The sequence below is a fragment of the Mytilus galloprovincialis genome, chromosome 14 (genome assembly GCF_965363235.1).
Source record: "Mytilus galloprovincialis chromosome 14, xbMytGall1.hap1.1, whole genome shotgun sequence".
Lineage (NCBI taxonomy): Eukaryota > Metazoa > Mollusca > Bivalvia > Mytilida > Mytilidae > Mytilus > Mytilus galloprovincialis.
Genome location: NC_134851.1, coordinates 72,398,022 through 72,420,932, shown reverse-complemented (window position 1 = coordinate 72,420,932; position 22,911 = coordinate 72,398,022). Strand labels below are relative to the sequence as shown.

Here is a 22,911-nt window from a genome sequence, read left to right as displayed (position 1 = left end):
GTCAAGTAAACTATTAAAAAATACCGGAAGTAACATCTTCTGAACCGAAAGTAGAAAATTATCTCCCTTAGTTATATCTTTTTGTACTTGATTGTTTAAGTTTGGACGCAAACAATGACATTTATTCAATTTAAAATATGAATAAAACCTACGTAAATGCATCTAATGACTGAACCTTTACACTGTAAATGTTTACCAATCTCTATTGGAAACAAAAACGTTAAAGTAACACATGTGCGCTTCGACTTCATATGTTAGAAAATATTCTCATTCTCTGATCGGAAAAAAACATTGATATACGTCTATAAAATGAAAATAGCACTATCTAAAGTAACTAGAACACACCCGCGAAATCGCGGGCATATACAGCTTGTAAACTGTTGTAGGATGAATTTTTGTAAAAGATATCACGACTGAATAATTTCATATAAGGTATCAAAAGCCCACTCCCTTTTTTCCAAAGTCCGTTATGTGTTTCCTTTCTGTTAAATTCGATTATTTTTCGTGTTTCTGGCCTAATACCACAATTATTCTTCCCCTTTGCTACAATGCATTTTTTGGTAAAAGTCAAATTAGATAAAAATTTGCACCGCTTCAAACATGAAATAAATGAAACTGCTTATAGACCATTATTATTCTAATAAAATTTGCATCTAGGAACAATCCATCAGTGCTTTTTCCTTTGAGAGCCATATTAACATGCCAATGGATTTGAATGTCGTATAAATGACTAAGGCTCATTTGAGGGGTGGTCTGAGGGGCCCTGATCCCGAAATCCCGGGCTTAAAACATGAAATCCCGAGGTGCGTATTTGAACGAAATTCATATCCTGACATCCCGATATTAAAAAAAAAATATATATCCCGTAAAGATCAATCCAGAAATCCCGAGCTTAAAAACACCCGATCCAGACGTCCCGAATAAGTCCTGCCTCCCTCTAATCTCTACCCTACTTTCATTTTGGCCAAATTACTACTTTCACTTACAACAATACATTTTATGTCCCATTTATGGGAATTATGTTTTCTAGTCTGTTCGTCCGTTCATTCGTTCGTCCGTCCGTCCGTCTCGCTTCAGGTTAAAGTTTTTTCGAGGTACTTTTTGATGAAGTGGAAGTCTAACCGACTCGAAACTTAGTGAATATGTTTCCTATGATATGATCTTTCTAATTTTAATGGCAAATTAGAGATTTTACCCCATTTCCGGCACGGTCCACTAAACAGTAAATGATAGTGATGATGTTGCATTCGTATACTATAGATACATTCGTGTTTCCACATGTTTTACTTATTTCAATATATATGCAACTGGTATGACCCCTTAGATAGTAAATATTTCAGAAAAAAAAGAAGACAGAATACAGAGAGCATCTGTATATTATAGTAGTAAAAATCATCGTAGTTTACAAGTGGATTAACGCGAAAACATAATTGTCTCTAAGGAGGTATAAAAGTTGTGGTTCTTGCGATCTAAAAACCATGATATGGAGAACGCTCTGATTGGCTTATTTATTTTTCATTTTTGAAATCAATCTTAGGATTGGTTGTTCTTGTGCATGTTTAAAACCAGAAGTCCTATATATGACTAAAAGTCAGTCTGATAACGGAAACAATATCCGGACACCTATTTTGTCGTTTTTCTCCCAAAATAACTCAATCTGAATAATCATAAGAAAGGATGACAAATGCAACTATGCATGTTACCTAAAGAACACAGAGTCATGATTATTAATTTATTCTGGAAGGAAGAGAAGCGACACACAAAATGAGGTCTTCTCGTTTAATAGTATAGAAACTATATTTTAAAGTCGTACTCGCTACATTTTGATAAAAATCATGCATCTAAATTTTGAACATCATGGTTTATCGCACAGCTGTTTAGAGGATATTGCACCAGAAATTGTGACAACGGATCAAGCTACTACAGACAACCAGCTTGTTTCGAACAAATTATATGCAGCCATTGCAAAAAAATGTAACTGGTGTTATTTTTGAAATGGAAATAGATGACTATTCTATAATTTGTATGTTACCATACTATTTCTTGGTAATTTTATCAATGTACTGCTTACGTTTTTCTTTTGTGTTTATCTATGTCTGCGTGAAATGTTAAATTATGTGACCTTAGAAATCAAGAGGTACATAGATAATAAACGCATTTTTTTATATATTTTATCGTTTAGAAAAACCTTCTGTTGATATTTGTTTTTGTCGGAAGATTTTTTTGCTTTATTTTATGTGTTTGATCTTTTGGTTTTTACCATTTGATCAGAAACGTTCCCTTACTTGTTTATATATAGCTCGGTGTTTTCGTTATTTCATTTTATAAAAAAAAAAAAAAAATCAATTGAAATCAATTTTTTTTTTAAATTGGAACTCATTTCTGTAATATTCCTTTAAATTATCAATTGTTTAACAATATTGTACATGCACCAAGCAAAAATGACAAATGTATTTTACATGTAAAGGTAAATTGTTTTGGTGTTTTCTGTGTAAGCTTGTTATCTCTCTTAGAACATACGGGCATCTGAGTCACACTCGTTACCAGTCACTGGTAGAGATAATCAGATAAAATACAAGGAACCAGTTTAATTCTATATAGTACTTGTTTGGAATCAAAGTCGGTGATCTTGAGGTAAATGATTTATAGACTAACATCAATGATCTCACCTGTTCATATAATTGCTTGAAAGTAATTACATTGTCATTCTACATTACATATTATAATGCAACATCGTTTGTATTGTTATTTTGATTGGATAACGTCACTAATTTTCATGACATCAATTCTTAATTGATGTTTTGTAACATTTTAAATAAATGATTTGACTGTGTTTTCTGTCAGTTTCTTGAAAATTGAGAAACCGCTATTGTATGTTAAGCTCCGACGGCATCAATCGGAGACCCGTCGCCAGAAAACATAATTTGCGACCATCAAACCAAGTACTGTTGCTACAAGATTTACAGTGGTAAACATGAATTTTTCAACTTTGTAGCTTCTACTCAGACTTTATTATACGTCACAAATGTATGAGTAGACAAGACAATTGATGGTCCGGGTTTATGTCAAAAACGTCTCGTCCGTTCCCGGGTCAACTTCGATTTGAAATAAGTTTATGAAGGCTTTAAATTTTACAATTTACTACATAAAAAAGATAGAAAACTCATTACATGCCTATCAAACACTTAAATAAACATAGAATTATAGAAATCATCAATATAGACGTTGAATTTAAATATTTCGCATCACTGGTCAGCTGTGCAATTACCCCAGCTACATCGGGTGATTCGATTATCTGAATACCTGAAACATAAACATGATACCTAATTTAATGAATAAATGAATTTAACAATGTTACTCTAGTAAAAAAATCAAAGCATACCAGTCATTCAGAAAGATATAAACAACAAAAAAACATCGATTCTTACATATTTTCAACGTCATAACAAATTAATTGATCAAACATAATGTTAAGGGAGCAACCATTTCATTTCAAGGGGTGTATATTTTTTTCACAGAACACTTTAAGCTAAGCTCAGTTTTTCAATTTTTTTTTTTTAAGTTTAGTTTAGTTTAGTTTATTAGAGAAAACTCAGCCGCAGAAGACTGCGTAACAGGAGCATATTTATATACGCAATATTAATTACAACATAGTTCATTATACAAACAGAATACATTTTTAGATTATACATCTTCAGAAATAAGTTTGTGTTTATTACAGTTTTAAATTAGACAAGCATCTTTTCTACCTTTTGAATAAAAATTGACAGCTTAGACAGCACATTACTATTACTATATTTAAGCATGCCAAGTACTTTTTTTTCATTTGGATATTTTAAATAATATGGAGGTATATGAAGTAAAACACAATAAGGTATTGATGAAGTCTCCAAGCATAATTTTTTTTGTCATCTGCTGACCAGATTACTTTTTTTTCATCAAATTGTGACTATTTTTTATAAAGAAAAAACATAACTCCTCCCCCTTTAAAGTTATATGGTCGTTCCTTACTGATGGTAGATAACTCTTTTCCAAAGCAAGTACAAAGTTTGGGTGCTCTTATTGAGACATGTTATATAGTGTAGTCACTTGCCTATAGTGCTAGTTGCTTAAAGAAATAATGTTTGGCCATGTTTAAAGAGTGTGTCATCGATATCAGAATAAGGGCTGCTGTAAATAAAAATAAAAGAAGATGTGGTATGATTGCTAATGGGACAACTCTCCACAATAGACCAAAATGACACAGAAATTAACAATTATATGTCACCGCACGCCCTTCAACAATGTGCGAAGCCCATACCGCATAATCAGCTATAAAAAGCCCCGAAATGACATTGTAAAACAATTCAAACGAGAAAACTAACGGCCTCATTTATGTACAAAAAATGAACGAAAAATAAATATGAAACACATAAACAAACCACAACCACTGAATTACAGGCTCCTGACTTGGTACAGACACATACATACATAATGTTGCGGAGTAAAAAAGAACGAAATTTAAAAAACAGGTTAAAAAGGCTTAAGAATGCCATTTCAAACCTAAAGAAAAGAATTAACACAATTATTTATTTATATAAGAGGGTCTGGAAGAGTTAACAGCATATAGAATGGAAGAATAATCGACGAAAATGAAATACAAAGTAGTGAATAACGAGGTGCTTAAATATAAAAAATAGAAAATAAGTAGGATGTAAATGTTTTTTTTTATCCATTCCACTGCCTAATATATTTGGTAAGTCATGTTTTCCTTTCTCTATATTAATTCATTTAAATATTAAAAATATAGTCATGTCGCACTCTCTTATGTTTGTAAGTGAGTCGTCTTCGCCAAAATGTTTTATAACATTATACAATAATGATACAGAAAGAACAAGAATGTGTCACAAGTACACGGATGCTCCGTCGGCGTTATCATTTTCTATGGTCAGTGGACCGAGAAAATGAGGGGAAATTCTCTAATTTGGCATTACAATTAGAAATATCATATCAAAGGGAACATTTGTACTAAGTTTCAAGTTGATTAAACTTCAACTTCATCAAAAACTACCTCGACCAAAAACTTTAACCAAAACTTTAACCTGAAGCGGAACAGACGGATGAACGGACGGACTGAAAGACGAATGGACGCACTGACCAGAAAACATTTTGCCCATAAGTGGGCCATTAAAATTAAATCGATTCGTTAAGAATATCCTCCTACCACTCAACCGTACATATTCAGTTAACTTATTCTAAGGACCACACAAAGTACAACGCACTGTGATGATCCATATAGGAATAGATTGCCTTATCTGTATTTGGCAAAACTTTTGGTCCTACATGTGCTTCAACTTCGTACTTTGTTTAGCTTTTGTTTTTACATTTTTGGGGATTTGAGCGTCACTGATAGTGTCGTAGACGAATTACGCGCGTCTGACGCAAATACAAAATTTCAATTGTGGTATCTGCGATGAGTTGATGTGTTTCCCACAGTTTTAGTTTATAACCCGGACCTGTTTTATCTCAATCGATTTATGACTTTTGAACATCGGTATACTACTGTTGCCCTTATTTATCTGATAAGGCACATGCAATGGTATTGTAGAACCGGTGCATTCACTAGAAGATATCTAATTGAGAATGGAAATGGGAATGTGTCAAAGAGACTACAACCCTACCATAGAACAGAAAACAGTAGAAGGTCACCAAAAGGTCTTCAATGAAGCGAGAAATTCCAGCACCCAGAGGCTTCCTTCAGCTGCCCCCTAAACAAATAAAATATATATTCAACACATAATGCATTTATCAAATCTTGGTTAGCACTTTATGTTACCTTTGCTTTTCATAACAGCTACTGCAGAATCTCCGGTTTCCTTGGTAACTGGTCTTGTCGCATCTAAAACAACGTATGTTTCATATCCTGCAGATGACAGAAAACATGGACATTAGAATAAACGACTAAGTTACATAAAAGTTTATAACTAAAGGGCACAGTATGGACTTCAAATATCATCAAACCCAATACTGCATAGTATTGATAATTAAGTTCCCAAAATGACAAATGTAAAATAATTCAAACGAAATAAACAAATGTACGGTAATCTAGACCCTCCACCATAATAAAAAGAATCTCAGTGAAACATTCAAAACATCTCTATTAACGTGCTTACATTTAGACACGCGAAGCAATGAATGTGTTTTTATATTGATAGATGATTTTGTCCTTTTTTTGTAAAATTGTAAAATTGTTTCTTTTAAAATTGTAACACAGTGATGACTGATGCATCCATATTTTGACCATTTCATTTATTATGTTTGTTTTGTTCACGCATCATTGTAAGTATAACGGAATTTGAATTGACTGTCGTACAAGTGAGAGGTTTAGTGCTATAAAACCAGGATCTATTCACCCTTTTCTACATTTAAAAAATGCCTGTACCAAGTCAGGAATATGATAGTTGTTGTCTATTCGTTTTTTATATGTTTTATCATTTGATGTTGCCATGTGATAAGGGGTTTTCGATTAAATTATCCTCGGAGTTCAGTATTCTTGTGATTTAATTTTTTTAAGTTTGCCACGAGTGTTTAAAAATTGTATTGATTTACAACAGTTTTGACAAAATGTCAGAAACGATGGACATTTCGTTTTATTCTCTTTCTTCCCCTTATCGGTACAATAATCAGAAACAAAAATCACACACACCCAGTGTTTTAGAATCCATTGCTGTATAGTAAACACAGTAATCACGTGCCAGTCCTGTAATGATTAAAGCGTCTATTCCGGCTTCCTTGAGCTTGTCGTGCAATTCTGTATGGCGGAAACCGCCATTGTCGTAAAATGCAGAATAAGAATCTACCTAAAGTAACACAAGAAAAACAGATGTAGAATGTTTCGTGTTTGGTATTTTTTTCTATCTTTCTCTTTAATATTTATTGTTTCACTAGCTGTATTTATTGTGTTCGTGTCTTTCCATAAAAACGAGATACTTAAAAGACATCAACATAAAAGGTAAAACAAAGTTCTGAATTTTTCGTCTCCTAACTACATAATATATATATATTGAAAACTGATGTTGAACGCGACCTGTTTATAACATATGTATGTTGAAGCATACAATTATTGTAATGTAGAAGTACTAGTTATTAAAACATGATTTCATTTACTTTGCAGATACGGTACATTCCGATTGTTCAAATGTTCTCGTTCCTATAAACGTGATTTTAAGGTATTTGGTAAGGATGAACCAACGGGCAACTTATTAAGTACATACCTTGCAGTTATATCCTTTTCTTACAACAAGGTCGGATGGCTCATGAGTCAAGTTGTGTGAAAAGTTAGCTGATGGAGTGTTTATAACACAATGGTCTGGCCACAGGTGCTGTGTAAGATTGTATGCCACTTCAGTGCAGCTGTTGTTTTCATCACATAGGGAACCTAATTCAATATATAAATAGATATGAATTACTCAAATGGCAATCTGAAATCACATGTTGGAAAACAAAACACAGGTTTTGAGTAAGATCGTATGCCACTTCAGTGCAGCTGTTGTTTTCATCACATAGGGAACCTAAGTGAATATATAAATAGATATGAATTATTCAAATGGCAATCTGAAATCACATGTTGGAGGAAACAAAACAACGAATTGGCATTAAAACAAAGAAAGATTTAGATACGAACAACAGTCCAGCCAGACAATTACACTTCACTTCACTAACGATTCATTCACTTGGATGCATTCACTTGATATATAGAAGTTTGACAAACACTCATTTCAATATTGAAAAACTTAATAATAAATTGTTCAAATAAGCCCTTTGAAATAGTGGAATTCATTACTTTTATAGTGTCAAAAACTCGTTGGAAGTATTTGATAAATTGCATGCTTATATTGTTGATTTTGAATCTGTACCAAGTTTTGATTTTTCTACCCTGTATACCACATTGCCTCACATTCTCATTAAAAACAAATTCACACACCTAATGAAATACCACTACGCGAGTAAACAGGCATTTAAAACGTCAGAATGTAAATACATATGTTCAAACTCTTTTAGGTAATGTTTAAGTAGCAATAAACAAAACAACTATGACAGTTGGACATGCTTTGATACTATATCTGCTCTTGATTGTTTACTAGATTACATCTTTGTTCGCTTTGGAGATTCCGTATATCCTCCGTTTATCTGAATTCCAATTGGGACTAACTGTGCATCAATTATTGTAGACCTGTTTTTGTATTGCTATTAGTTACAATTTATGACTCAAATCAGTAAAGACCCATCGAAACAACATTTGATACAAAAATTTAATAATACTTTTAGATATTTGGATGATATATTGGCTCTTAATAATGACGACTTCAGTATGTATACTAAATAAATGTATCCTGTTGAACTTACTTGAAATAAAGCTAATACTAACAATGACCACTGCCCTTTCCTCGATCTTGATATCTATATCATTAACGGAAAGCTTCATACAAAAATTTATGATAATAGAGGTGATTTTTCATTTCCTATCGTTAATTATCCATGTTTAGAGGGTTACGGTCCCTTGTCACCTTCTTACGGTGTTCATATATCTCAACTTGTACGATTCGCTCGTGTATGTAACAACGTTTAAGATTTTTAACGAGAGAAATTTTTGTATTGCTAAAACATTATTTCACCAGGGTTTTCGATATCACAAACTAGTCAAAACATTAAATATATTGTATCATCGGTACAAGGACATCATTCGTAAATATAGCTCAACATGCATACATCTTATACGTTCAGGTATTTCACATAAAAGATTATGGTAATATTATTTATAAAGCACAAAGATGTCAGTATTCACCTCAGAAGCTAACAAAACCTTTAAAAAGACTTATTAAGAAATGATATAGAAGTTATTATACTGTTGTCAGGTCATTAAAGATGGCATATTTTGGCTTTAATATTGATTCACTTATAGTGTCCTTGCATCGGAACTTAACACATGCAAAAACCATTGTTTGCATGACACGGGTTATGTTCTTCTCATATATGTTATGATGGTGTGATACTAAACCCCTAACGGGAAGGATTGTGCCTGATATTCATATGATCACGAGATATTTTTTCAATCAGTTTAATTTAGGTCAGGAGCTGGCATGTTATACAGTTACAAAATGTAACTGGTAGTTATCTGTTGTTATTTATGTATTACTGTCATTTTGTTTATTTTCTTTTGTTAAATATTCTGACATCGGACTCTGACTTCTCTTGAACTGACTGTTAATGTGCGTATTGTTATGCGTTTACTTTTCGACATTAGCTAGAGGTATAGGGGGAGGGTTGAGATCTCATAAACATGTTCAACCCCGCTGCATTTTTGCGTCCGACCCAAGCCATGAGCCTCTGGCCTTTTTGTTAGTCTTGGATTATTTTTACTTTTAGTTTTTTTGTGATAATTTGGGGTTAAGTATGACGTCCATTATCACTAAACTGGTATATATATTTGTTTAGGGGCCAGCTAAAGGACGCCTCCGGGTGCGGAAATTTCTCGCTGCATTGAAGACCTATTTGTGACCTTCTGTTGTTGTCTGTTCTGTGGTCGGGTTGTTGTCTCTTTGACACATTTCCCATTTCCATCCTCAATTGTATTAGTATTTCCATAAATAGAATGTGATTAAAATGTCAAGCTGATATTTACAGAGTCAGCTCCCGATAGTGTTATGTACATGTATCACCTTAACAACATAAAATGTTGTTTGTTTGAAGGAAAAACACATTTTACTTGTTATACTGAGTCGTCTATGGACTTATCTTTTTTAGATATTGCCAAACATATTTCGTTAAAATATTATAGAATTCAATTCAGAAATTTCTACGTGTTTATTATTCTCATTGTCGTACGTCGCAAAAAAGCAAGAGTAATTATTGTGATATCCGAAAATACTGCTTACAAATTATGATACTGAAATTTAAAAAGTGAGTCTTTAAGTGCAACTCAGATCGTGGGGTTCGTGTTGATCAGTCTTATGTTTTTATGTTGTTTATTGTCTGCCATTATCTATTTGTTGGTCTTTTTCTGTTTTGGCAATGTGGTTTTGAGTTTATTTTCGGCTTATGAGTTTGAATGTATATTTAGTGTCTTTCGCCCCTTTAACACTAAGATTTTTTTTTTTATTGTTACCTGATTTATCATACAAAAGCTGAATGACTTGACCGGCACCTTTATGCTGAGATGCAAACGATATGTGGTCACTGCAATGCCAGTCTTGTGATAAAACCACCAATGAAATGTCTGCTTTATATTCAGACCGGATATTGTTTATTACTGGTATCACCTGATCTCCTTCGGTTACCGCTAGACTTCCACCAGGTAAGAAACAGTTTTGGACATCAATAATCAATAATGCTATCTGTCTTGTACATGTTAAATCCAACAGCAAGATGAATATTATTGCCGATAACCTGCATATATATCAAATCAAATTGAGAATGGGAATATGTGCTGGAGAAATCAACCCGAAAAAACAGCAGAACACAGTCCAAGGACACAGTGGGTCTTTAACACATAAATGAACCATAAACTGCCAATTGAAAATGGTAGATGGCAAAACATTCCTCGAGAACAGAGAAAGTGTCCGTTGTGCAGAGTTGCTATAGGTGACGAATACCACTATGTAATGGAATGCAGCAGTCTCTTGACAGATAGAACACTACTGATTGACAAGAAATACCTAACGAACTTGAATGTTTTAAAATTTAATGCTATTATGAACCAAAAACAGAAATCTAAACTTCGAAAATTGTGCCAATTTATTAGAATTATAAATGACAAACTGGATTCTCTCTGATGTTAACCTGTCGGCTATACTGATCATACCGTTGTAAAAAACTCATATTTAATGCTTCCTCAACAAATGTACATAATATGCAATGTAATGTAAACTAATGTGTTTTTCTGTATACCTTTGTCCAACTTAGGTGATACCAGAATAAAATGATATATATAAACACAGCCAGAAATGTCGTATCCGGATGTGGGTTTTAGCTGGCCCCCTAAACTAAGAAAGTGTACTAGTTCAGCGAAAAAGGAGGTCACTCAAACTCCAAAACAAATGAACCAACATATAAAAACGAATATAGAAGACCAACATTGGCAGAGGTTTCTTATTTAGGACATGCGCAAAAATGCGATGGATAAAACATGCAAGTTTTGTGAGATATCAATCTTTATGACAAATTAAATCATAAAAATATTATGAAGGCAACAGTAGTATACCGCTGTTCAAAACTCATAAATCTATGGACAAAAAACAAAATCAAGGGAACAAACTAAAACTGAGGGAAACGCATTAAATATAAGAGGAGAACAACGACACAACATTAAAATGTAACACACACACACACACACAGAAACGGACTAAGCATTAGACAAAATCCTATGAGAATAACAAATATAACATCAAAACCAAATACATGAATTTGGGATAGATAAGTACCGTGACACGTCTAATAGTAATTGTGAATTTACACTAAAAAATAAATATCTTTATTGCTGTTGCAGAACATCGAATCACGTGACGCAAATGAACATCTGGTTGTCAATCACTGATAATCGATCTTATTCACATACACATGTAAAGGTTATTTATTTTGTAAGAAACTTCTTCGTCACCGAGATTGACTTATTCCCCTGTATTTCCTTCCTTCATTGGATCGAAAAAAGAGAAAAATTTAAACTTACAAACTTCAGACTTTTCGAAAATAATATTTTGTTATATTTTTGTAAAACCAACTTGATTTCCCGCTAGTAAAATAAACGTTTGAATTAGAAGATAATTCCAAACATACTTTGACTGCTAAGGAAATGATTATATAGTTTTGACCCGCAAAGTGTCCTTTCATTACTTTTTACAATCTTTATTTCTACGAGTACTCAAATTATGACAAAAACTTTTAAAAGCGTTATGATTTTGGTAAATATTTAACAAATACGACATTATACAATTTATATATGCTTTGCAACATCAAGCTTTATAAAAACACGCATTTATTTTGCAGTTAAACTTCAGACTGTTTGAAACATGAGTTACATGTTTTAGACAAAAAAAAAAAAAAAAATTTAAAGCAGAACAGATACTTTTATAAAATGACACACGTTGATGCCTGGAAATTTTCCAGGAGGCTGCTTTTTAAAGTGGTAGGAAGGCAACTTAAAGCAAATCATTTTTTTATTTTTGCCTATACTTTTTCTGGAATGAAATCCTACAACAAAAACACCAATCTGAGTGTCCTATAATCTAACATTAACTAAAGATAAAGATAAAAAAAAGTTAAATATATTTCAACAAAATGAATTGTTGTATAGAAAGTTATGTAAACATTGGTCATGTATACATACATTTGTTGACATAATTGTATGCTTGAAATTGAGAATGGAAATGGGGAATATGTCAAAGAGACAAAAACCCGACCAAAGAGCCGATGTGTGCTTTTCCTGTACTTTTTTGTGTTATATAATACTAGAACATGACCGCGAAATCGCATTCCAATATTGAGCAAGTGTTTTGGGTTTCACAAAAATAGAGTTTTCCGTGGAAAAAAGATTGTTTAAAAGACAAATTTAGGGAGTCCAATACGTCATCTTACAAATATTTCCGACTTTGTATGGTTTCAGAGGAATTACGCCTCAATGAAATTGGTATCTTCCTTAGGTGTATAGATGCTGTATCAAAAATGAAAAGGGTGAATTTGAACAAATTTAAACCACACCACATCTTCCTGTGCATTTAGAAGGTCGAGGAAACTCGTCAGTATCTTATTTGGGGGAGGGGTCATACATATATTTGAGTCCATTTGGTCAGCTGTGAGATTGTGTCTCGAAGACTGTGATGGGGGAGTGGTCATACATGTATCTGAGTCCATTTGGTCAGCTGTGAGATTGTGTTTCGAAGACTGTGATGGGGGGGAGGGTGTCATACATGTATCTGATTCCATTTGGTCAGCTGTGAGATTGTGTCTCGAAGACTGTGATGGGGAAGGTGTCAAACATATATCCGAGTCCATTTGGTCAGTTGTGAGATTGTGTCTCAAAGACTGTGATAGGGGAGGTGTCATACATGTATCTGAGTCCATTTGGTCAGTTATGAGTTTGTGTCTCGAAGACTGTGATGGGAAGGTATCATACATGTATCTGAGTCCATTTGGTCAGCTGTGAGATTGTGTCTCGAAGACTGTGATGGGGGGGAGGTGTCATACATGTATCTGAGTCCATTTGGTCAGTTGTGAGATTGTGTCTCGAAGACTGTGATGGGGGGAGGGGTCATGCATGTATCTGAGTCCATTTTATCAGCTGTGAGATTGTATCGAAGACTGTGATGGGGGAGGTATCATACATGTATCTGATTCCATTTGGTCAGCTGTGAGATTGTGTCTCGAAGACTGTGATGGGGAAGGTGTCATACATATATCTGAGTCCATTTGGTCAGCTATGAGATTGTGTCTCGAAGACTGTGATGGGGGAAGTGTCATGCATGTATCTGAGTCCATTTGGTCAGCTGTGAGATTGTGTCTCGAAGACTGTGATGGGGGAGGGGTCATACATGTATCTGAGTCCATTTGGTCAGCTGTAAGATTGTGTCTCGAAGACTGTGATGGGGGGAGGTGTCATACATGTATCTGAGTCCATTTGGTCAGCTGTGAGATTGTGTCTCGAAGACTGTGATGGGGGAGTGGTCATACATGTATTTGAGTCCATTTGGTCAGCTGTGAGATTGTGTCTCGAAGACTGTGATGGGGGGAAGGTGTCATACATGTATCTGAGTCCATTTGTTTAGTTGTGAGATTGTGTCTCGAAGACTGTGATGGGGGGGGGGGGGGGGTCATGCATGTATCTGAGTCCATTTTATCAGCTGTGAGATTGTGTCTCGAAGACTGTGATGGGGGGAGGTATCATACATGTATCTGAGTCCATTTGGTCAGCTGTGAGATTGTGTCTCGAAGACTGTGATGGGGGAGGTGTCATACATGTATCTGAGTCCATTTGGTCAGCTGTGAGATTGTGTCTCGAAGACTGTGATGGGGGAGGGGTCATACATGTATCTGAGTCCATTTGGTCAGCTGTAAGATTGTGTCTCGAAGACTGTGATGGGGGAAGGTGTCATACATGTATCTGAGTCCATTTGGTCAGCTGTGAGATTGTGTCTCGAAGACTGTGATGGGGAGGTGTCTTGCATGTATCTGAGTCCATTTGGTCAGTTGTGAGATTGTGTCTCGAAGACTGTGATGGGGGGAGGGGTCATGCATGTATCTGAGTCCATTTTATCAGCTGTGAGATTGTGTCTCGAAGACTGTGATGGGGGAGGTATCATACATGTATCTGATTCCATTTGGTCAGCTGTGAGATTGTGTCTGGAAGACTGTGATGGGGAAGGTGTCATACATATATCCGAGTCCATTTGGTCAGTTGTGAGATTGTGTCTCAAAGACTGTGATGGGGAAGGTGTCATATATATATCCGAGTCCATTTGGTCAGTTGTGAGATTGTGTCTCAAAGACTGTGATGGGGGAGGTGTCATACATGTATCTGAGTCCATTTGGTCAGTTATGAGTTTGTGTCTCAAAGACTGTGATGGGGGAGGTGTCATACATGTATCTGAGTCCATTTGGTCAGCTGTGAGATTGTGTCTCGAAGACTGTGATGGGGGGGAGGTGTCATACATGTATCTGAGTCCATTTGGTCAGTTGTGAGATTGTGTCTCGAAGACTGTGATGGGGGGAGGGGTCATGCATGTATCTGAGTCCATTTTATCAGCTGTGAGATTGTGTCTCGAAGACTGTGATGGGGGAGGTATCATACATGTATCTGATTCCATTTGGTCAGCTGTGAGATTGTGTCTCGAAGACTGTGATGGGGGAGGTATTATACATGTATCCGAGTCCATTTGGTCAGCTGTGAGATTGTGTCTCAAAGACTGTGATGGGGGAGGTGTCATGCATGTATCTGAGTCCATTTGGTCAGCTGTGAGATTGTGTCTCGAAGACTGTGATGGGGAGGTGTCATGCATGTATCTGAGTCCATCTGGTCAGTTGTGAGATTGTGTCTCGAAGACTGTGATGGGGGGGGGGCAGGGGTCATGCATGTATCTGAGTCCATTTTATCAGCTGTGAGTCCATTTGGTCAGCTGTGAGATTGTGTCTCGAAGACTGTGATGGGGGAGGTGTCATACATGTATCTGAGTCCATTTGGTCAGCTGTGAGATTGTGTCTCGAAGACTGTGATGGGGGAGGGGTCATACATGTATCTGAGTCCATTTGGTCAGCTGTGATATTGTGTCTCGAAGACTGTGATGGAGGAAGTGTCATGCATGTATCTGAGTCCATTTGGTCAGCTGTGAGATTGTGTTTCGAAGACTGTGATGGGGGAGGGGTTATACATGTATCTGAGTCCATTTGGTCAGCTGTAAGATTGTGTCTCGAAGACTGTGATGGGGGGAGGTGTCATACATGTATCTGAGTCCATTTGGTCAGCTGTGAGATTGTGTCTCGAAGACTGTGATGGGGGAGGGGTCATACATGTATCTGAGTCCATTTGGTCAGCTGTAAGATTGTGTCTCGAAGACTGTGATGGGGGAGTGGTCATACATGTATCTGAGTCCTATTGGTCAGCTGTGAGATTGTGTCTCGAAGACTGTGATGGGGGGGAGGTGTCATACATGTATCTGAGTCCATTTGGTCAGCTGTGAGATTGTGTCTCGAAGACTGTGATGGGGGGGGGGGAAGGTGTCATACATGTATCTGAGTCCATTTGGTCAGCTGTGAGATTGTGTCTCGAAGACTGTGATGGGGAAGGTGTCATACATATATCTGAGTCCATTTGGTCAGCTGTGAGATTGTGTCTCGAAGACTGTGATGAGGGAGGGGTCATACATGTATCTGAGTCCATTTGGTCAGCTGTAAGATTGTGTCTCGAAGACTGTGATGGGGGAGTGGTCATACATGTATCTGAGTCCATTTGGTCAGCTGTGAGATTGTGTCTCGAAGACTGTGATGGGGGGGAGGTGTCATACATGTATCTGAGTCCATTTGGTCAGCTGTGAGATTGTGTCTCGAAGACTGTGATGGGTGTTATGATATTGTAATTATTATGTTTATTTATGTTGGCCTAATTTGTGTTGTATGGCCTGATAGTTGTTTACCAAATAATCTTATAACTGTGCAGTTTAGGAATCACTGGAACAATCACAGAATGATTGGAACTTTCTAGAATGATCCTTATAAAAGATGCGTAATTTAAACTTCTACGTTATTCCAGAAACTTCCGTTGTAACTTTCCAGGATTTTCCACAATGTTCCATTATAGAGTGTTCTAGAATTTTCCATGACAACACTATATATACAGACACTAAAGTTAAACTCTCATAATTAAACTTGGACATAGACATTGATAGACATTAGTATTCACAACATTTGGATTGACACTTTTATTCTACAAACAACATCATACTGGATTGTGACCTTAGTAGTGAACATAATATTCAGATTGGATTCCGAAAGATTTCCGGATACAGATAAAGATAACAGATTGGACTCATATTTTGACAGTTAAGTTAACAGTAAATTTTGTGTAAAACCTTTTGTAAACTTTTGTATAATAAATATTGTTAAATTTTACTATTGATTTGTGTCTTTTGTTGGCTACAATTTAAAGGCGATTTCTGGCCGTAACAGAAATTGGGGGCTCGTCCGGGATACTGAACATATTTTATTCAAAATTTGTTTAATATTTTTATTATAACTAGCCAACAAAATTCTACAAAATGGCATTTGATGCTGGTAAATTTTTGAAAACGCCAGACCTGGAGGGGTTTGATAATTTAAAGAAAGAGGAATTAGTGTTGCTTGCTAAACATCTGAAATTAGATTTTAAAGTATCTATGAGAAAACAAATTATAAAAAATTTGGTTATAGACAAATTAGTTGACGCAGAAATTTTAGGTGAAGAGGCTCTTGAACTTAAGGTCGAAAATATTGACGCCTTTAAATTAAAACAGCTTGAATTAGAACATGAACTCAAATTAAAAGAACTGGAGATAAGAAAAGAAGATGAATTTAAATTAAAAGAACTGGAATTGAAGGAGATGGAGAAAAGAAAAGAAGATGAATTTAAATTAAAACAGGCAGAACTGGAAATGAAGGAAAGGTTAGAAATGGAGAAAAAAGAAAAAGAAGATGAATTTAAATTAAAAGAACTGGAAATGAAGGAGAGGGAGAAATTAAAAGAACTTGAAATGAGGGAAAGGCTAGAGATGGAGAAACTGAAAATTGAAATGGTCAAAGAAGAAAGCAACACTAACGTTCACTCGAAATCAGATTATTTTGATGCAGCAAAAAACATACGTTTGGTTCCAAAATTTTGTGAAAAAACAGTTGATAAATATTTTCCACAGTTTGAGAAAATTGCTAACAATTTGAAATGGCCTATGCCGTATTGGACTACGATGCTGCAAAGTGTTTTTGAGGGGAAGGCCGCTGAAATATACTCCGCACTTCCATCAGAAAAAAGTTCTGATTATGACACGGTAAAACAGGAAGTTTTGAAAGCTTATGAGCTAGTACCAGAAGCATATAGACAGAAATTTAGATCTTATAAAAAGTTTGATTCACAAACATATGTGGAATTTGCTCGGGAAAAAGAAGATCTATTTGACAAATGGCTTACGTCAAAGAAAACAGATAACAATTTTGAAAACCTAAGACAATTGATATTATTAGAAGAGTTCAAACTATGTGTTCATTTAGACTTAAAAACACATTTAGACGACAAAACTGTTGAGTCGATACATGATGCAGCTGTCATTTCAGATAATTATACTCTTTCACATAAAAGAAGTTTCAAGGGTCAAAATGTTAATACTTCCAGTGGAAATTACAAAAATCAAAGCACTGAGCATACTGATAGTAAGCCTGTTCCACAGAATAAGAGTCAGTCCAGTTATAATATGTCTAGTCCAAAATTTGATACTTTTGAGAAGAAGTCACTGATTTGTGCTTATTGCAAGAAAAATGGTCACCTGATAGCTGATTGTTTTAGACTCCAGAAGAAGAATGAACGAGATAATAAGCCAAAATCCAGTGCTTGTACGACACCTTATATTACCAGTACGTTGGAATGTCCTGCGAGTCAGGCTTTTAAGTCCAGTTTTTGTGATTACATGGAGGAATATAAACCCTTTATGTCTGATGGGTTTATTTCTATTGTTGATGATACCACTCTTCAGCCTATTAAGATTTTACGGGACACTGGAGCTTCTCAGTCTTTATTGTTAGAAGGTGTGTTGCCTTTGTCCGAGAAGACTTCTGTTGGTGCCTCCGTTTTGTTACAAGGTGTAGAGTTAGGTTGTATAGATGTTCCTCTCCATCGTATTTATCTGAAGTCAGATTTGATAACTGGACCAGTTGTTGTAGGTGTTCGTCCTAATCTCCCTGTTGAGGGTGTTACATTATTGCTAGGAAATGATCTAGCTAGGAACAAAGTGGTTGCTGAACCAATTGTTACCAGTGAACCGGTGGTGGATGTTAAATCACCTGAAGATGATGCTGAATTGTATCCAGCTTGTGTTGTTACTAGGGCGATGGCTAGAAAACAACAAAATCAGAATTTGCAAGAAGACAAGTTTGATTACATGGACCTTTCTGACACTTTTATAGCTGACATTGAAGGTCCTGGTAGCTCAGAAAAGGCCATTACAAGACCACCTAGTGTTAACAAGAATGTTATTATGCCATGGCCAGACGTTAACAGCCATTCATTAGACCGAAAGAATTTATCTGAAGAACAACATAAAGACCCTGAGGTTCTTCAGCTCAGCCAGAGAGCTCAACCACAGGAGGAAGCAGACAAAGTGGCCGAATGCTATTACCATCAGGACGGCATTTTAATGAGGAAGTGGAGGCCTCCTGATGCCACCCCAGAGGAGGAATGGAGAGTGCTATACCAAGTGGTGGTGCCTAAAGTTTATAGGCAAGAAATTATTGGTCTTGCCCATGACACCCCCTTGGCTGGGCACTTAGGTATAAGGAAGACTTGCCTAAAAATATTGCAACATTTCTACTGGCCCAGACTTAGAAATGATGTCGCAGAATACTGCAAATCATGCCATATATGCCAGGTTGTTGGTAAACATAACCAGAAAATACCACCAGCACCACTTCTGCCTATTCCAGCCTTTGACGAACCTTTCAGCAGAGTTCTAATTGACTGTGTTGGACCTTTACCAAAGACCAAGACTGGAAATGCATATTTATTGACAATCATGTGTACATCTACCCGCTTTCCTGAAGCTATTCCGCTCAGAAATATCAAGACACCTACTATCGTCAAAGCTTTGATCAAATTTTTCACATTAGTAGGACTTCCTAAGTCTATACAGTCCGACCAGGGATCAAATTTCATGTCAGGTTTATTTCAGCAAGTCGTATACCAGTTAGGGATTGCTCAGTTCAGATCAAGTGCTTATCATCCAGAATCTCAAGGTGCCTTAGAACGTTTTCATCAAACATTGAAGAACATGATTAGAACTTTTTGTCTTCAATTTGACAGAGACTGGGATGATGGTGTTCACTTTCTACTTTTTGCGGTTCGAGAGGCTGTTCAAGAATCCCTTGGATTTAGTCCCTTTGAGTTGGTATTTGGTCATACTGTAAGGGGACCGTTAAAATTGATTAAGGAAAAGTGGCTTACTGAACATACTGACTTGAATCTTTTAGACTATGTATCTAGATTTAAAGAAAAATTGTATACTGCTTGTCAAATTGCTCAGAAAAACTTAAAAAATGTACAGAACAAGATGAAAATATGGTATGATAAAGATGCCAGGGACAGAGTTTTTGAGCCTGGTGATAAGGTACTTGTATTTCTGCCTGTCCCTGGACATCCTTTACAGGCTAAATATTGTGATCCTTATACAATAGAGAATAAAATTAATGATTTGAATTATATTGTAAAAACTCCAGGTCGGCGCAAACAAAATAGAGTGTGTCATATTAATATGTTAAAACCATATTTTGAGCGTACTAATGTACTATGTGATAGTAAACCAGTTGCCACTTTAGGCATGGTTAACTTTGAGAACAATCATGACAAACCAGATGTAATTGAACCAACTTTTAGTTGTAAAACTATGGAAGAGACAGTTAGATTGAAAAATTCAGAAATTTTGTCAAATTTAGATTCAAAACTTGCACATTTGTCTTTTGATCGTAGAGAAGAAATAAAAACTTTGGTATTTTCTTTTAAAAATCTTTTTCCAGATGTGCCAAACAAAACCACTGCTGTTTGTCATGATGTTGATGTAGGAGATGCTTCTCCAATTAAGCAACATCCTTACAGGCTCAATCCACTCAAACTTGAAGTTATGAGAAAAGAAATTAAATATATGCTTGACAATGATATTATTGAGCCGAGTAACAGTGAATGGAGCTCTCCTTGTCTCCTTGTGCCAAAACCAGATAAAACCTTTCGTTTCGTGACTGATTTCAGAAAAGTAAATTCAGTCTCAAAATCTGATTCCTATCCGATTCCAAGGATAGACGATTGTATTGACAATATTGGTCAAGCAAAATTTGTGAGCAAATTTGATTTATTGAAAGGTTATTGGCAAGTTCCATTGACACAGAGAGCTCGTGAAATATCAGCTTTTGTTACACCAGATGGCTTATTTCAATATACTGTAATGCCATTTGGCATGAAAAGTGCTCCAGCTACATTTCAAAGAATGATCAATAATGTTATAAAAGATTTAGACTGTTGTTATGCTTATATTGATGATCTTATTGTATGTAGTGATAGCTGGGAACAGCATTTAACACATTTATATGATACTTTTGATAGATTGTCAAAATCAAATTTGACTGTTAATCTTGGTAAAAGTGAATTTTGTCAGGCCACTGTTGATTATTTAGGGCATACAGTTGGCCAAGGTCAAGTAAAACCTATTATGGCTAAAGTGGAAGCTATTTCCAAATTCCCACCTCCTACAAATAGAAAACAACTTATGAGATATTTAGGCATGATTGGATTTTACAGAAAATTTTGTTCAAATTTTGCTACTGTTGTTCAACCATTGACTCATCTTTTACGGAAAGATTCTAAATTTATCTGGAGCGGAAATTGTCAAAAAGCTTTTGAAAATAGCAAATCACTTTTAATTAATAGTCCAGTTCTGATTACTCCAGACTTTGAAAAACAATTTAAACTTGCCGTTGATGCAAGCGATGTAGGAATAGGAGCTGTTTTATATCAAGAGACAGATGATAATGTTGAAAAACCTATATCATATTTTTCTAAGAAATTGGATAAACATCAGAAAAATTATTCAACTATTGAAAAAGAGTGTTTTGCAATGTTGTCAGCACTTCAACATTTTGATGTATATTTGAATCCCACTGTATATCCTATTCTTGTTTATACTGATCATAATCCTCTCACCTTCATGCATAAAATGAGAAACAAGAATCAGAGGTTGACTAGGTGGAGTTTATTGTTACAGGAATATGATGTAATTGTAAAACATATTAAGGGTAAAGATAATGTAATGCTGATGCTTTATCTAGAGCTTATTAAATCACTTTGTATATATTATGTATTTTTGTTCATATTATTCATGATAAGTTTTTGTTACACTAAAACTTCTTTTAAGGGGGGAGGTGTTATGATATTGTAATTATTATGTTTATTTATGTTGGCCTAATTTGTGTTGTATGGCCTGATAGTTGTTTACCAAATAATCTTATAACTGTGCAGTTTAGGTTTAGGAATCACTGGAACAATCACAGAATGATTGGAACTTTCTAGAATGATCCTTATAAAAGATGCGTAATTTAAACTTCTACGTTATTCCAGAAACTTCCGTTGTAACTTTCCAGGATTTTCCACAATGTTCCATTATAGAGTGTTCTAGAATTTTCCATGACAACACTATATATACAGACACTAAAGTTAAACTCTCATAATTAAACTTGGACATAGACATTGATAGACATTAGTATTCACAACATTTGGATTGACACTTTTATTCTACAAACAACATCATACTGGATTGTGACCTTAGTAGTGAACATAATATTCAGATTGGATTCCGAAAGATTTCCGGATACAGATAAAGATAACAGATTGGACTCATATTTTGACAGTTAAGTTAACAGTAAATTTTGTGTAAAACCTTTTGTAAACTTTTGTATAATAAATATTGTTAAATTTTACTATTGATTTGTGTCTTTTGTTGGCTACAATTTAAAGGCGATTTCTGGCCGTAACATGGGGGAGTGGTCATACATGTATCTGAGTCCATTTGGTCAGCTGTGAGATTGTGTCTCGAAGACTGTGATTGGGGGGGGGGAGGTGTTATGCATGTATCTGAGTCCATTTCATCAGCTGTGAGATTATGTCTCGAAGACTGTGATGGGGGAGGTATCATACATGTATCTGATTCCATTTGGTCAGCTGTGAGATTGTGTCTCGAAGACTGTGATGGGGAAGGTGTCATACATATATCCGAGTCCATTTGGTCAGTTGTGAGATTGTGTCTCAAAGACTGTGATGGGGGGGGGGTGGCATACATGTATCGGAGTCCATTTGGTCAGTTATGAGCTTGTGTCTCGAAGACTGTGATGGGGGAGGTGTCATACATGTATCTGAGTCCATTTGGTCAGCTGTGAGATTGTGTCTCGAAGACTGTGATGGGGGGGGAGGTGTCATACATGTATCTGAGTCCATTTGGTCAGTTGTGAGATTGTGTCTCGAAGACTGTGATGGGGGGAGGGGTCATGCATGTATCTGAGTCCATTTTATCAGCTGTGAGATTGTGTCTCGAAGACTGTGATGGGGGGGGGGGAAGGTGTCATACATGTATCTGAGTCCATTTGGTCAGCTGTGAGATTGTGTCTCGAAGA

The 22,911-nt window shown here is 35.6% G+C and overlaps 1 protein-coding gene across 2 annotated transcripts in view; it reads right to left on the bottom strand.

The window, feature by feature from the left end:
- Nucleotides 1-3,123: 3,123 nt before the first annotated feature.
- The window catches only part of LOC143059602 (nicotinamidase-like), a 63,416-nt gene continuing 43,628 nt past the window's right edge, over nt 3,124-22,911 (bottom strand). For both annotated transcript variants that reach the window (XM_076233119.1, XM_076233118.1), the window contains exons 2-6: nt 10,145-10,425; nt 7,254-7,417; nt 6,686-6,839; nt 5,816-5,902; nt 3,124-3,303 (exon numbers count right to left, since the gene is read on the bottom strand). In XM_076233119.1, the coding sequence (XP_076089234.1) occupies nt 3,167-3,303; nt 5,816-5,902; nt 6,686-6,839; nt 7,254-7,417; nt 10,145-10,425 (823 nt within the window). In that variant the 3' untranslated portion in view covers nt 3,124-3,166. The remainder of the gene's footprint in view (nt 3,304-5,815; nt 5,903-6,685; nt 6,840-7,253; nt 7,418-10,144; nt 10,426-22,911) is intronic.